The sequence below is a fragment of the Telmatherina bonti genome, assembly GCF_933228915.1.
Source record: "Telmatherina bonti genome assembly, chromosome: 5".
Lineage (NCBI taxonomy): Eukaryota > Metazoa > Chordata > Actinopteri > Atheriniformes > Telmatherinidae > Telmatherina > Telmatherina bonti.
In genome coordinates, this window is record NC_136623.1 from 33,525,664 (window position 1) to 33,541,599 (window position 15,936).

At 42.5% G+C, this 15,936-nt stretch overlaps 1 protein-coding gene across 1 annotated transcript in view; it reads left to right on the top strand.

Annotated features, from left to right (window-relative positions):
• The window catches only part of zfpm2a (zinc finger protein, FOG family member 2a), a gene marked incomplete at its 3' end in the record, with an annotated part of 116,701 nt that overhangs the window by 33,110 nt on the left and 67,655 nt on the right, over positions 1-15,936 (top strand). Inside the window, exon 3 of the mRNA XM_079241235.1 lies at positions 4,515-4,616. Coding sequence (XP_079097361.1) covers positions 4,515-4,616 — 102 coding nt within the window. The remainder of the gene's footprint in view (positions 1-4,514; positions 4,617-15,936) is intronic.

Here is a 15,936-nt window from a genome sequence, read left to right on the forward strand (position 1 = left end):
TGGTGATGGTTGACTCTAAAACCTGGTGCTTTTGTTAAGTCTATAAGATGCTATTGGCATTCCAGTCAGTCCCAAACCAGTGGTCCTTCTTCCACAACCCACTTAAAACGGCTCTTAAAGTCATTTGTGATGTGACATCACTGTGTTTAAGGTCTGAAAAGTTTCAATTCTCTACAGATTAACAAAGAAAACCTCACAAGCAAACGATGCAGCTTAGCTTTAGACTGTCCGTTACCTTATAAGACAACTTGGATGACTAATTGTCAGAATGCATCATCATCTTCAATGATAGCCACAGTGAACAGTAGCAGTCTGAAGATATGAGCAGCACACTGTTGGTTACGCTCTGAACGAGCTGGAAATGACCGGCGGCGCCCTTGTATACACTAAACATGTTTTAATATACATGGCGTTTGAGAGGAGGCCTGTCTACCTTTCAGAGACGCACTGAGGGAAAAAAAGACATATCTAAAGAAATAACCTGTCCACTCTCTTGTGATTAAACAAGGATTTTACTTTCTACCCCCCAAACAACTTCTCAATTTCACATTTATGGCGCTCTTTTCCTCTGGAGCTCTCATGTGAACACACTCACTCCACAGCAAAGATTTATTCTCAGTGACAGACTCTGGCTCTATAATTGTAAGAAAGATGCCTTTTTTTTGTGTTGGTGTCTTTTTTTTTTACTGAAATTGTGAAATTTCACCTTGCTGTTTCACCCCCTCTTTTTATTGTTGGCTATCTGTGAAGTTCAGCGCAGGGTGTTGCCACAAGCTGTTCCCTTTAAGCGTTCCAAGTGTTGTCTGATGACAAATGACTTCCTTTCTGAGCCCTGACAGTAAATTTACATGTCATTTCACGTGTCTCATTTCTTCAGTGTAAGAAAGCTTTTTGGGAAGTTACATTAAATGATTTTTTTTCCCCTCTTTTCTTTCAGCTCCAGTCTGTTGTAACAGATGTTTATGCGTCAGGATATATCGAATGAATGTGAACTTTTCTGCACAGTTCTCTTCAAATTACACAAATTGCAAACATTTTCTAACAAGTAAGGATTGAAAACCGGCGCTGCATACCCAGGACTTAACAAAGCAAATGAAAAAACTCCACCTTGACCCTTCAAATATCCTCACAGTGAGGAATTTGGCTCACTTCAGTAGGAGACATATAGCAGCAAGGAGAAAGTCGCAGAATTAATTAGTCTTTGTGTAAGACAGAAGTCATCACAATCTCTAGCAACATAGAAGGAAGATCTCCTTGGCTCTTTCACCACAGCTGCCAGTGCCCAGAATGGTAAATGTGGAATTTTAATGCACAGTTGATGCTGGAGAATATGGGGAAATGCTAATTTGTGGTGCGATAAGATGAATCAAGTCATCCCTTTAGCCCCATTTGACTCAGTGGAGGAAATTAATCATTAATGTTTGTTAAGTATGACAATCTAACTGGGCCAGATCTACATGCTCAGAGACTGAGGCAGAGCGAGATAAAGACCCGAGCTGCAGACAGGGAGGAAAACTGCCAGATTCTGTAATGATGGGAATTTATTGGCATTTAAAGAGACAGTGGCGAGGCATTTCACTAATAGCCTCCCTCCGTTGGAGTGCTGTGCCTGCCACAAATTGCATGTAATTCAAACCTATTTTTCAGATAGCAGAGCAGTCTCACAGCTATGCTTGACTTTGGTGGGAAAAGGTTGCTTCCTAGAACTGACTTCATCTGTTGCAGCACAATCTGCATCAGCAACCAAATATGTGGTATCAGCTGACTAGCACCGCCGCTGCTGGGGGGGACTCCTGACGTGGAAGTAGGTTTGTCATCGGGCCGAGATTTCAGTTGCACGTGGAAGCCCATGCGAATACTTAAAAATGACTTTTAGTCCATTTTGGGAAATTGCAACCGGTTTTTATAGTCAGTGGTCAGGATTAGAGCGCTCAGAGCTACTTATAGTCGCACACGAGAGATTGACATTTTCAAGGGCTTTCTTAGCAGAGACAACGCTAAAAGGGAGAGAAAAAGCCAATATGACTTTGTTGCTACCTTGCTCGAGGAATTGTTTGTGTAAATCGCCTGTAAGCTTATTGACCTGAATGTGTGGCACGCTGCGTGCGACTGCGATTTGGCGAGAGAGCTGTCCTTTGATAGAGCGGCGATAGGGCTGATTTTAACAGCTCACTGGCTCCTCTTGCATGCCCGCCAACCCTGAACCCAGCAGGCCGCCTCGCCTCCCCAGCCCTCCCCGTCTCTTCTGCTCTCTTCAGTCTTCTCTCACTCAACCTTAAATATCTCCATTTGGATGCACAGAGAGAGAACCCTAAGCCAGATGTAAATTATGATTTAGTCGATAATGTAGAGGATGATCATTGACAATCTGTCTCTTTGATAAGCCTGCAGAGGGTTTCGTTTCCAACGATGAAACAAGGCTGAGTCTCTATTACTTAGAGTGGACCTCTGCGAATGAAACGGAGCACCTCAATCAATCAGTTTCCATATCAGATAGATCAAAATTCTCTCGTCGTTTAGGATTATTAAAATGGCTCTTCACGTTTCTCTGAATTGCTGGGTTTTATCGAAGTGCACGGTAAGCAAAGGAGTGCAGCTGCAGCACTTCTTCCTCTGCTGTGCTTTTTTTTTTTTTCTTTTTTTTCCAACTGACATTTGTGCAGGAAACTTCATCAAAGCCCTGTGACATTGTTCCCTGTGAGGTTGCCTGGGCGATTGTGTTTAAAATGCACTGCAAACTGTGTTAGATAGAAGGCAGAAAATCCTTAATCACTGCTTAATTAAGGAATCATCTTGTAGCTTCATTTCCCGGGCTGTAATTAAACACTTCCAATACGTTTCGTTACAGGGCTTAACATGTTCGCCTGAGATCAAGGTAGTGCCTTTAATGTTATCTCGCCAGCTTTTTTTAAACTCCGCTCCATTGGAAGGAACTGTTGATACACGCCTTTGTTATCCTCATCATAATACGAGCCTGGTATGCTAAAGAGGTTCTCCAGGCCCAACAATAAATAGTGGGGGGAATTTAGTTGAGTGGGCTCCTTGATAATATACTGGGAGTGAAGAGGAGTAGAGGGAAAATTGCCAGCCCAAGCAGACACTTGCACAAGCAAAACTGGGTCATAATGACCTCATGTACTGTAAGTAGGACATTTCTGAAGACTTCCCTTCAGTATCACTTCTCTTCCTTCATGTGCATCTCCTATTTTAGAGGGAGGCAGAAAGCTGACATCCTTTTGGCAATGTTTGCTGGCCTCTTTGAAGTGAGCCATGTCAGAAAATAGCTAAATAAGCATGGTGTGTGTGCTTGATCTGGAGATTAACCTAACTGAGGACGGACAGCACAAGAGTGAAGTAGTGTGTGTCCCGTGGCAGTTGTCACAGGAAGTGTGATAACTAAGAAATGTTTTTTTTTTCCCCCTTTTTTATGGAAGCTGTGGGGGTAAAAAATCAGACACAGCTATGGTAAACAACCAAAGAGGAACAGCATGATGGTTATTATCATGCTCTGTATGAGCCTGATGCCAATAACATATATTGTCTTTGCCATCCTTAGATATATTCACATGCAAAGTCTGCATATCCCTCCCTTCTTTTTTTTCCCTTGTGGAGTGTATGAAGTGTAATAATCCATCGTGGTAATCCCGGCCTGCCCTTGACCGTTCACTATTGGGTTTCAAACATCAAAGGGATGAAAAAGATGTGGTGACAAAAGTGAGAGGAACGTTCCTCTACAAACCATCAACCAGCACTGCATGCCCCGAGCAGGTTTGCTCTTAACTTACCCGAGTTTGGAAGCTCACTGTGCAACCACTGCATCAGCCACATTGGATTTATTTAGAGCATCACACTAGGGGCACCTACTAAGCACTGATTTATGTCCCTATAAACTTTAAGTGCAAACTGTGCTTACTGTTGACATGCAAAAATAGAGTTTATTTTACAGTTTGTGCATCGAAGTGGGCACAACAAGTGCTGCACACACCAAAGCACCGTCCGTACAACTAGGTCTTTAAGCACTTATGTCCTAGAGTGAGATACCCAAATATCCCATAGCTCGGTCTGTGTGAGCCTCTGCACTGTAAATCAGCCCTACATCCTATAACACACATTCTGGCTCGCTCCACAATAGATCAAACGGTAATAAATAGCCACCTCTCTCCCACACATTGCTTTCCTTCCTGTTCCATGGGACTTCCTCCTGTCCCTGCAAAGCCTCATGGGAACTCCTTTTTACACAAAAGTGTGCAGCTGGGCCTGATGAGCTCACCGCAAATGTACATATACAAAGCTATACATACACAATGGTTCACATATTACAGGAAAGAGTTATAAAACTAGATGATTCTTCCTGGGAAACTTTCCAAAGTCCTTAAGAATCTGCACTAAGAAGGGCCAGATCAGTCCAGAATGCAGTGCTTCATTTAATTAGTCATCTGGATGGTAAATCTGGAGTCTTCTGTGCTGTGTTGGACTTAGAGTTTTTGTTCTTTTGTCTTTTTTCCACCTTGCAGGAGAGGAAGACGGCAATGGAGAATCAGGAGAGGCGGAGATGGAGGGTCAAGGCGAGAAGAGCAGGCATACTGCCGTGGGACCGGAGGAGTGGGATGGTCCAAGTAAGAGAGGCCTTAACTTCGCTTCACTTCACAAGATAGACTCACAGTATCATCTGACTGATTTAATGTTGCTTAAACGCAGTGCACGTTGCAGCGTTCATGAACTGAAGACTAAGTCAGAAGTTGTCGTATTATGTTACAAGTCACTTTAAAAGCATTCAGAGCAGATGTTGAGCTTACAGTGACATAAACAAGCAACTGTCCACGCAGCTTTTTCTGAGGAGTTTACAACAATAACTTCCTCAAAGTGATGGATAATACACTGAACAAGATAGTTGCACAGCAATTACGGCTCAGCAATAGCCTGAACACACACTGCTGAACACACAAAATATCACTCCCTTTAATGCATGAAATGACCTCAAGAATTTATTGCAGGTACATGAGTTTGACACAAAAAAAAAGAGGGGGGAGAAAAGGCAAGATAGAAAGGGAGAAAAAAGTGGATTTGGGCAAGTTGTGCTTGCTAGCTCAAAGCCCCCCGGGGTGTGTATTTTATACTGACAGTGAATCAGTGTTATCACACCTATCAGATAATGCATTTATCATTAAATTTCACATTTGCATTTAAATCTGGGGAAGGAAATGAGCATTGCTGGCTAAAGATAAGAGCGCTGCGACGACAGTAATAAACCATCACTGTGATCAGTCAGGAGACAGGGCTGAGGGGGTCAGCTCAGAACTATGGGGGCCATGACAAAAAGAAGGCATCACATGCTGGAAAAAGAGGAGAAAAAAAAAAAAAAAAAACCTTTTGGGCGAGAATATGCTGAGCTTAAAAATACTGCTCTGAAAAGCAGGGATGGATGTAGTATGACTAAATGTATGACTGACTGTAATTATGCTTCCCCCTTTCCACTTAGACATGAGAGTGAGAATTAGGGGCTCAGAAACACACTGCTGGACAGGCAGATCAGAGGATGAGAGGGAAGACTGGAGGGTTTTTATGGAAGTAAAGTGTCTTGCATATAGCGAAAATAGCTGAGCTGCACAGAGGGTGACGTGTGACGTGATGCAGAGTTAATGTTTTACTAAACTCAAGCAGTAGTGGTCTAAAGTTATCAGGACACTGTATCTGGAAGTGTGCTGCAGAAAAACAAAAAACATGGCGAAGGATCTGGATGCATGGAACCTATAGACAGGGCCGGATTATCCAATGGGCAGGCCCAGGGGCCCACGCCCACTTGGGGGCCCATGCAGGGCCTACGTAGGGCAAACACCAGCAGTTTGGACATGAACAAAATGAACATAAAAGCCACATAGTTACACAACAGTGTCTAGTGTCTTGCTATCGGTACCACTGGCTGAGAGATGTTAGAAATGTCGTTCCACAGTGTATCATTCACAATTTTCACAATGCTGCGGTGGGGAAGGGGGCCCCTGGAACACTCTGGGCTCGGGGGCCTGTGCCATTTTAATCCAGCCCTGCCTATAGAAACAAGTTTTTCTAGAAAACAGTGGTTTTTGAAGTACTTTTGAAGTGATAATCACCTGATGCTGATTACATATTAGTCTTCAGGTGTCTTTTTTTTTAGCTTTGAGTAAAAGAACTTTTTGCTTCTTCAGAAATGCTGTTGGCTTGCTAAAAACTAATTAAAAGCATTCTTCAGAGATCATGTGGAAAAACTATAAGGAAAAAAAACTCTCATTTTCATGGTAAAAGCAAAATACTGACTAATACATTGTGTTCTCCGTTGTCGCCGGCTGTCGCTTGATATTCTGCATTGTAATCCACCCATGAGCTAATTGATAAATTCATCAGTTCATCAGTGCTAAAGTGTAGTGGACTGCAAACAATGAAATAACACCCAAATTAACAAAAGACGAAGGAAAAATCTTCATTTTTAAATATACAAAAAAAGAGACAAGTCTGTCATCATTGAGTTCAGCTGTACAATAAGAATGTTTCTTTTACATCGTGACCTCCTCTCATATCCTTCTCAATAACGTCCAACAACACAACTTTAGAATACTTGGATCGTGATGTAATGCTGTACCATTACATGATGTGCATTCTCCACCTGGACGCCTGCAAACAGCACAAACAGGTGTGCATTTAGTAAAATGTCTCATTTCTTACCGCACTTTTATGAGCAAACATCAGCAAAGTTGATAAGTTTTTGTTTGCGTTGCCTGTTTGCAAACAGTCACAACTTAGCAGCTTGTTTTTTAGACACTTGTATGATGCAGTAACCAATTAGACAGTTGCGTATGCTGAGGCGTTCATGCCACTACTGTGTTTTCTCAATGGGCAGCACAGAGTGGGCATAAAAATTAATCTTGGCGCATAATAATGCCATTCTCTCTCTCATCATGGCTGCAATGAAAGGTCATTTCCCTTTTTAATTTTTCCCATTGTGCTGGAAAAGTCAGATGGGCATGTTATAATTTGAATAAAGGGGGGAATCAGACAATCAGATACACACATTTGAAATGACATGACTTCCCGTTGGAAGCGATTAAAAGCAAATTTATTTAGTTGGAGACTGTCTACCCTTTAATCTCTTTGTAAATGTGCAGATAGTTCAGCATTCAGAAGTTCTTTGTTATTCTTTGGCTTAAGTTTAAGCAGCTGTGATTATGATCACCAACAGATAAATTTTAATCACCTCGCGTCTGCATCTGAATAGGATGTGTAATGGCCATTGCAGAAAGAGAGAGTGAAGCTTTTTAATGAGGTGGGCGGACTCGGAACATGCCCACCTGCTTTGGTGACTCTATTGAAGCACCTCCATACCATTTCCCTTTTGCTGAGTAACAACAAAAGCCTTTACAATCTACATCCTGTAATTGAACTTTTTTTTTTCTCTTTATTATTTTTCCGTCCGTGCATTTCATCTCCACTTTAGTAAAGTCATGTCAAGTGCCGTCCGCGGTCGCCTCCTGTTCTCTGATTGTCTTTCTGTGACAAACAGCAGAGAAGCGTCTCTGAATGAGTCGCTATTAATCTGATAGCCGGCTCTTCTCTGTTGTTCGGAGTGCTGCGTCTCTGATGTGGAACACCCAGCGAGTTGCCTTTCTCTCCCCTCGTCTCTGCAAGTATGTCCTTAAGCAAATCTGCACACTGATCTTCTGTCTCGCGTTCATTTCTCGTCACGGCTGTTTCACAATCAGTCGCTGATTTGAGAGATAGTGTGTCATGCTATTCTGTTCGTTTTCAGAGAGCAGCGGCGATAGGAATCTGACTCAGTCGCTCTCATTCTCTCCCACTTGCTCTCCTCTAGGCTAATTGGGACTGGTGTGTGTTAGCTAGCTAACTGTGCTAATGAACTTGTTCCCAGCCTTATCTAAATGCTCGCTCGTGTACACCACTCCCCCTTATGAAAACCATGAAAATCCAGGGTTCGTTAAGAATCCTGTAATTGTAATCTTTGTAATTTGGGCTAAAAGTGTAAAAGAGCTCCATGCATGCGTTTCTCAAATCACAGATAGAACCAAGCAGAGCATGTTAATCAATGTCGAAACAGCTCCAATACAAGCACTCATGGTTTGCTAATGATGGACTGATTGGACTTATTATCTTATGATTAATTCTACGTAAGCTATCAGGATTTTAAGCTCAACAAGAATTTACAAAGGCAGCTGTGGAACATTTATTAAAGGGACAATCCACCAATTCTGAACATCAGTTTTAGTTTACTAATCATTACTCCAAGCACATTTTGTTTGCAGCTAATTTAACACATTTAATACTTTACATCTTAACATTTCAGCTCTGTCTTGTGGTAAATCCTTAAATAAGTACAAAACAAAATCACTGCATATACAATGTTGTCACGACTGGTTTTTGACATTGTTGCAACATTCAAAGCGATGAGACTGAGGGGAAGACTTCTCTTATGCTTCCACAGTTTTAATGTATTTTGAAATGGGGTTGGACTTGTTACTCATCAAGATCCAGGTATTTGAGGTGGCATTTAATACAGCTGCTCGGGTGGTTGCTACACATCTGGTGGCTGAAGCTCCTTGATGCTTCCAGCCCCAGTTCAAATGCTGAATCTGCCTCCAGCCAGATGTATGACGAAAGTCAGATCTGGTGCATTCAAGCTTCCTGGATGTCAGATTCTGTAAGTAAAGTCTATGAAAAGGCCCTTGTGTCACACTGGGCTCACATGTTGGTGCCTAGGATGGAAACTCCACGACCCCTTCACCCTGTTAATGTGAACTTTGTTGCTGATTATTAAGAGAATCACGTGTTTTCCTGCTTCAACAAATATGATGACACTGATACCAAAGACACCTTGCGCATACGTTAAAAGGTTCAGAAACATTGACATTACAGGTTACTCCAGCTTGCAAAGCCATTAGGTGGTAATTTTGTATTCCAAAGACTGGGATGACCACGTCAATTATTCTAATATCACACTGAACACCATACAGCTCATGAAAAAAGGAGCAGAATATATTCAGTGACACTGAAACAGCCCTCCAAAGTCTGAGAAAAAGCCCCGTTGATACCAGCAGGGTCATCTGAGACACATTTTAATCAAAAAGCCTGAGTTACAAACAGGGGGTACGTAGTTTGAAAGGCGTAGGCATTTATGGAGCAGATAGGCAGTGGGAGAAGATGCCTTCGGTTTGGATGCCAGTGTTTGGGGGACTTGACCTGACATTAAGAGTAAGGATATCTCCGGCGCAGTAGCTTTGATTCTGACCAGCAAGGAAAGCTGGGAAGCCTTTTCTAACCCGGAGTATGCTAGAAGCAGCGTGCAAGTGTTTAGCAATATTTTATGTGTTTTATTCAGGTTATCCTTTTCCTCCTGCAAGGACACGGTGCCTTCTCATCATCCTGTAGAAACTGAGACCTGCCTAAGAAATAGGTGCAGATGGTGGTTACGTGGGTAGCAACAGAAGAAATGTGGTCATCGAACACATAAATCTCTTCTTTTGGCTGTCCCTGATGGCCCAGCGCGCCCAGTTTTTCATGCCAGCTGGACACCAGCCAGGGTGAAACAGGGGTCATCTGAGGGAGTGGCCATCGGAATTTACCTGACAGTCCAAAGGAGCTAAAGGAAAAAAATCCCCCCCAAACACACACACACACACACACACACAAAATTACCCAGTCATCAACCTGAAATTTCCTCTTCTTCCCCCCTTCAACACGCCCAACATGCACATGCTGAAAACGCAGCTTCACTCAGATGTAAAAAGTCTCGAGTCTCATTTTCGACTCCAGCCAACCCAGAAGGGTCTGTGGCCAATCCGGCTTCTTCCAGTCTGCAAAGCGAGAGAGAGAGAGAGAGAAAAAAAGAAAAGGAAGAAACAATAACCATTTCAGGTTTAATGCACATATGTCAAGCTAGGAGAATTGGAAGACCAGATGGCCACGATACTGTGGCAGGTGCCTCGACAAATGTTTGCGGTTGCTCGTGCTGCTATTTATATCGAGCTGAAACACAGACATGCAGATATTTGCAAGAGGACAGTGGGCCCTTTATGTTGGGAGTCAAAGTGATCATTGGAATAAACAGATGGGATGAAACCTCACCTGAACTTCAACATTCCCTTGGTTCAAGCGGACAAACTTCTTAGGGAAATTCAAAGAACACTTCATTAAAGGTGGAAATATTAAAGTTTATTCCGACAATGAACTTATTGTCATAAACAGTTCAGGGTTGTGTTTATTTATTTATTCTGCTGAAAGTGCAAAAGCCTCTAACTTTTTTTTCTTCTTTTGCTTAGCAACAGTCCATGTGAGAAAAGTTCAGCTGTCAGGGTGCTCACAGTAAATAAGAAATTTTTCTAACTCGGCACTCGAGTCCATTATTAAGTCAGGATGTCGTCAAGGAAGGAGGGGTGAGCCAAAATGAGGGAGACAAACGGAGCACCCAGATGCAGATTAGGCTGCAGAAGATGAGGGTGTAAAAGGGATTTAATGGTAGGATGGATTAGAGAAATCCTTGTAACAATGTTAAATAATTATGGTTCCAGCCGAGATCAAAGCAGCATTGATTGAACCCCTCAAGCCTTCAGCACACAGAGTCTTGGAAAGCAAAGATTGGTAAACTAGTGCTCAGACCACTCCGGCTGCTCCAGTTAAATTGGATTGGAAATATTAGGATATAGATGAATCCTTCAGGAGGCTTTTGCAAAGCTTTTGTCACCGGAAATGTAGCTTGGGAATGTTATGAAAGGTTTGATAGCGCACTGTCTCGACAGAATCATAAGACGAGGGTGTCGCAGCTGTCTCCGCTGATACCTAAGCGTTTTAAGTAGACTTATAGACACACTTGACTGTTCTATCAGCAAACTGAAAACTTTCAGCACAGGCTTTCATTCAAGCTTTTTTTTTTTTTTTTTTTTATTCCTCCCCCCCCCCCTTCCTTCGTCTTGTAATCAAGAAATTTGGACGCGCATCATGGCAATTCCCCCGCAGAAAAGGAAGGTTTTATCTCGCTCCTCCAGGGGTTTATTCAAAAGTCTTCTGACAAGTCTCACAAAACATGAATGACACTGTGATTGCTGATACTGATGATGAAAGCCCATCATCAGTCGCTCTGTGAGTTCCGGGCTCTGGGTGATGTACAATTAAAATGCAATCAAAGGGCTAAGTGTAAACATCGTCCGCCTTTTCCACAAATACATTTGTTTCTTAAGAGATTGTTGATGAAGTCTTTACATTGTATGCATCACCTGTGTGCTGAGAAATCACCCTCATCCCCCCTTATTCACACACACACACACACACACACACACACACACTGGTGAATGATAAAATATGCAACAAGAGATTAGACAAATCACTGTACTCCTGTGCTGCATCGCCTTAATGCAAATTTAGTCACTGATCCGCCATACTAAGAGGCTTTATGGGGGAACTTCATGGTTGTTAGTTATATAATCTAAAATAGGGCAAAAATGCAATCACTGTTCTTATCATCTGAGGAAGATGTCACTATTTTCAGTTCGAGGTTTTTTTTTTTTTTTTTTTGTATATGTGGGATGTGCATTCTGCATTAATAAGATAATTCACTTCCAACCATTTGATCCACATTTGAACCAAATTTCTGTCCACTTACAAAGGCGTCTTTTTTACTGTAATTACTATTTCACAAGTCCAAAGACTTAAGTTGCGAAAGAAAAGAGCTGTTGCTAAATATGAGTGTCTCAGAGCTCTACTACTGTTGGTGTTTCTGCCCCCCCGAGGGGCTTGACACCCGTTGCATCTTTCTTTAGCTCCCTCCAACATGTTTGTTCTGCAGCTCCTACCCTCCCAGGCGTCGTCGCTGCAGCACGTTTTTCTAAGAAGTATGATTGTAATTGGCTGAATATTTGATGTGTGTGTTTAGCATTAACATGGAGGCTCGTGCAAGCTGCGCTGGAGGTTATAAGACTGGGTAAACTGACTTGCTCGACTGAAACTTACTCACATGTGGAATTCTTCAATTTCTTGTGGCCATTTTTTTTACATAAAACTTTAAAGGTGGGTGACTTTAGTTTGTAGTTATTTCTACGCATGAATGACCTTTTTGCTAAAATTTGGTTTGCAGCGCCTCAGAAAGCTTTGCTTTCTTTCAGGTTTATTCCAACACAGAATCCCCCCCACCCCCACCCCACCCCGAGCCCCCGGAAGTCCAACATGTGTGCAGGTTTTGCCAATCAGACACTAACAGGTAGTGATATCAGAGCAATGTCCCCAGCCTGTGAATGCCTCCCACTGGTGGCATCACACCAATCCTACCATCTTTATGTTTCTTAATTTATTGGTTGGGAGAGGGGAGGGATTTGGGGGGGCGGAGCCTGCATGTCAAATGAATTAAAATACCAAATAATAGTAATAATAATGATAGTGAAAAGTTCATAAAAAATGGCATGTTCCTCCCTGATTGTGTGAGTGTTGTGGTATTCAATTATGCAATTTTCATTGGCATATTAATCATCTTTTCAACAAACAAGCCGCCGTTAATTAAAGCAAAGCATGGATAAAGACGTGTTGCCGGATCATCACTCCGTTTATCACCGCGCGCACACCCGCAGTTAAGTAAATTCAGGCTGTGAGATGAATTTCAATGTCCTCCCTGTTACTTGCTCCATGTGCTTGTGTATGTGTGTGAATGGTTAACCACTTATTTATGCACATCGTGTTGGGGTGGGGTTAGTTAGTGACGTTTCCTGTCAGACTGAGTGGGAAATTGATTCTTTTTTTTTTTTTTTTCTGCACAGCCCATCATGTCATCATCGCTGTGAATGAGTTTCTTGGCAGTTTTTTTTTCTGTCTTTTATCCTTTTTTCTGGACAGATTTGAATGTAAAATTCTCTTTGATTATGTCTTACTCGACTCAGATTAGTCAGACTGACTCAAGGTGAATGATTTGAATTTTTCTTTTTCCTCTCAGTGTCCACACTCCGTGTGCAGAAAAGGCCAGTGGAACTGTGTGACATCTCTGTACACACAGGACAGCTCTGCCTATTTTACTTGTCTCTCTTTCTCTAGCTTTTTGTGCCACCTCTGTGCCTTGCTCATTGGTGGGAGGGGATGGAGATTATTCAGGATCTGGAAGATATGGGCTTCTCTCTAATCATAGCTCACTGCCTCTACTGTCATTCAGTCACTAAATAGAAGTAGGGAAAATGTCTTGGTGACTGGAGCAGCCAGACAGCCATGCGAGTACTTCAGTTCTGCCAGCGGAAAAAGAATTCAAGGCATCTGCAGACATGTCGCTTGTCCCTGTCCCTCATTGTGGGAGCAACTTTATCAGCACCAGCCGCTCACCCACTTGCTAAACTGGAGGGCCAGTCGCCTCTTAACTTAAACATAAGATCTTTGTGGTTTGAAGCACTCGGCTGCTCTGCGCCCAGTGTGGATCTGAAAGGCAAACATGACTCCAGTGTCACCGTCTCCCATCAGAAAATCACACCTCATGGAAAACTTGTTTGTGCTGCGTTAGCTTGAATCTAAATGCACTCAAACAGACTGTTGCACTGGATCAAGACCCCCCCCCCCCCCCCCTTCTTTCACCCTCCACCCCTCACCTCAAAAGAAAAAAGGGAGACGATGGAGAGAGAAAGGGGTGGGAGAAGAGAGGAAAAGAGATGGAGATGGAGAAAGAGGAGGAGGAATGAGAAAAGGGGAGAGAAAAGTCAAAAACCTCCACATAACAATGCCGGAGAAAAATCAGAACATTTTCCACCGAAAGATGGGCCATTTCCAAATCCTTGTGCCCTATCAGACAAATTAAAGTAAATCAAGCATGAAATGAAGCAGAAGAGCCCGGAGATAAGGCTCCTTTAAGTCGTTTACAGATTAGGACAGAGAGAGAGAGAGAGAGAGGGAGAGGGAGAGAGGTGCATCTGGTCTCTGGCAGGGAAGGAGGCTAGTTTCTCATTTCACAATAGCAGCCTGTGTATAGGATTACTCTCCCCTGTCACTGACATGAGGAGCAGTGGGGGAATAGACATCCACAAAATGTGTCTAAATATGTCCTCTCTGAAATGTTTGGAACCAAAAAGCTCTTAGCGTCGGCCAGATGTGACATGTGATAAGTAAACACGTTACACGCAGCATTTGACCCGTTGAATCGGTCTGATTTGTTTGTTATTTCAGCCGCCCCTTCACCTTTTCTTTCACTCAAGTGGCTTCATCACCGTACGGCTTAAAAATTCAGATGAATGCGGGATTGGCTGAGCGGCGTCACGTGACTGTACGGCTGTCAGCTCCTATGCGCATGTTAAGCGCGCCTCTGATCAGGTTTAGGGGGTGGAGGTGGGAAGAGGAGATGGCTCTGTAAACTGGGTTGTTTAATTTGTGCTCCGTACCTCTATTTTCTGTCTGACGCCGGAAGATTAATTGCTGTTTTATTTTAGTCCTCACAAATAATCAAAACGTAATTATAGAATGATATTTTACAGTCTTTAAACACTAAAAACACTCACATGGGGCAGGCACACTCACACACTCCACACATGTATGAACTAAACAACACTTCCACACACACACATAAAGCTTAGATCAACTAACACACACTCAGTCACCCACACAAGGCCAGGGTCTGCTGCTCTTTGACGCTGCCCGTCGAGCTCTCACTGGATTTTGTTTCACTCCTTTCGTGTATCTTTTCTGGTAGCAATGAGAGGTGGGCTCGGCTCCGGCGCACAGAGAGACGAAAGCCGGCCCCCGTCACCTGGTTGCTGCTCTCCACAAAGCCACAACCTTGACCTTCCCGGACCCAAGTCTTAGGTTTAGCTTCTTTATCGCACTATCTCCAGGCATTTAAAAATACTCCTGAAACTCAATGATTTAACCCGCTTTTACGCTGTTCACATCAAAACTGGATGAAAAAAAAGCTTAATCCATCTTATCTGTTAACTGTCAAACTGCTCTGGCTAAAACCTACTCACAAAAGACAACTAGGTCACCCAGGAAAAAAAGAAAAAAAACAGAATTCCCTGTTACCCAGGGGAAGTTGCAGTCTGGTAATTGACTTGGGAGGAGATTCAAGTGTACTTCAAATTAACAGCAGAGCATGAAGAAGGTAGCAACGTCGACTTGTTTTTGTTGCGGAAATATTCCTCATTTAGATTTATTTCAACCCGCTGATCATTTTCTGCCAAGTTTCATTCCAGATTTAAGTCTTTCAAATCATGCCTAATACAAAATGCCAACTTCTTTGCACATGTCAAGTTCAAGTTTTGTTATCCACTTGTCTTCAAAACATGCATTCCCACCGCACATATACTGACCATCGCTCATCCCTCCTGTCACGCTCAAGTAGAGTAATGTGCTTTTGATGGTTTTGAAAGTTTAAAGAATAGCATTTAAAACAATCAGATTCCAGCAGGACTGCTGTGTGTCCTCTAGATGTTGTTGGTGATATCTCTGCATGAGGACAGTCATTTTTTAGGTTTTGCTGTCTCCCTTTACATGCTATCAATAGAAATTGCTCTGCTTTTGCTAAAGATGGATGTCTCAGAGATTGTTGTCAGCTCGCCTGCTGCTAACTTCTCCTGGCTTTTTGATGAGATGGAGTGCTTGTCAGCTATATTTCAATTGTTCGTTGACACCAAACAACAGTGTCTGCGTTGATAGTGTACTGCAGGACTGAAGTTCTTTTGGGAGTGTGAGTGCACTTGCATTATCACTGTTCTATACTTAACTTTAAAAAGACATGATTTGTTCTAAATCTTGGAGAATTATTTGATCCATTCATAATTTAACATTCAGTTATAGCACTAAATCACAAAATATCTCATAAACATATTTTTACAGGAAATTAACAATGTCAATGTCAGTCAAATTAAACCCAATTCAGTATGAATCAGCACAATTTATAATAGCTGTGTTCTTAAAGAATTATGCTAGGTGATAAAGTCAACAGAT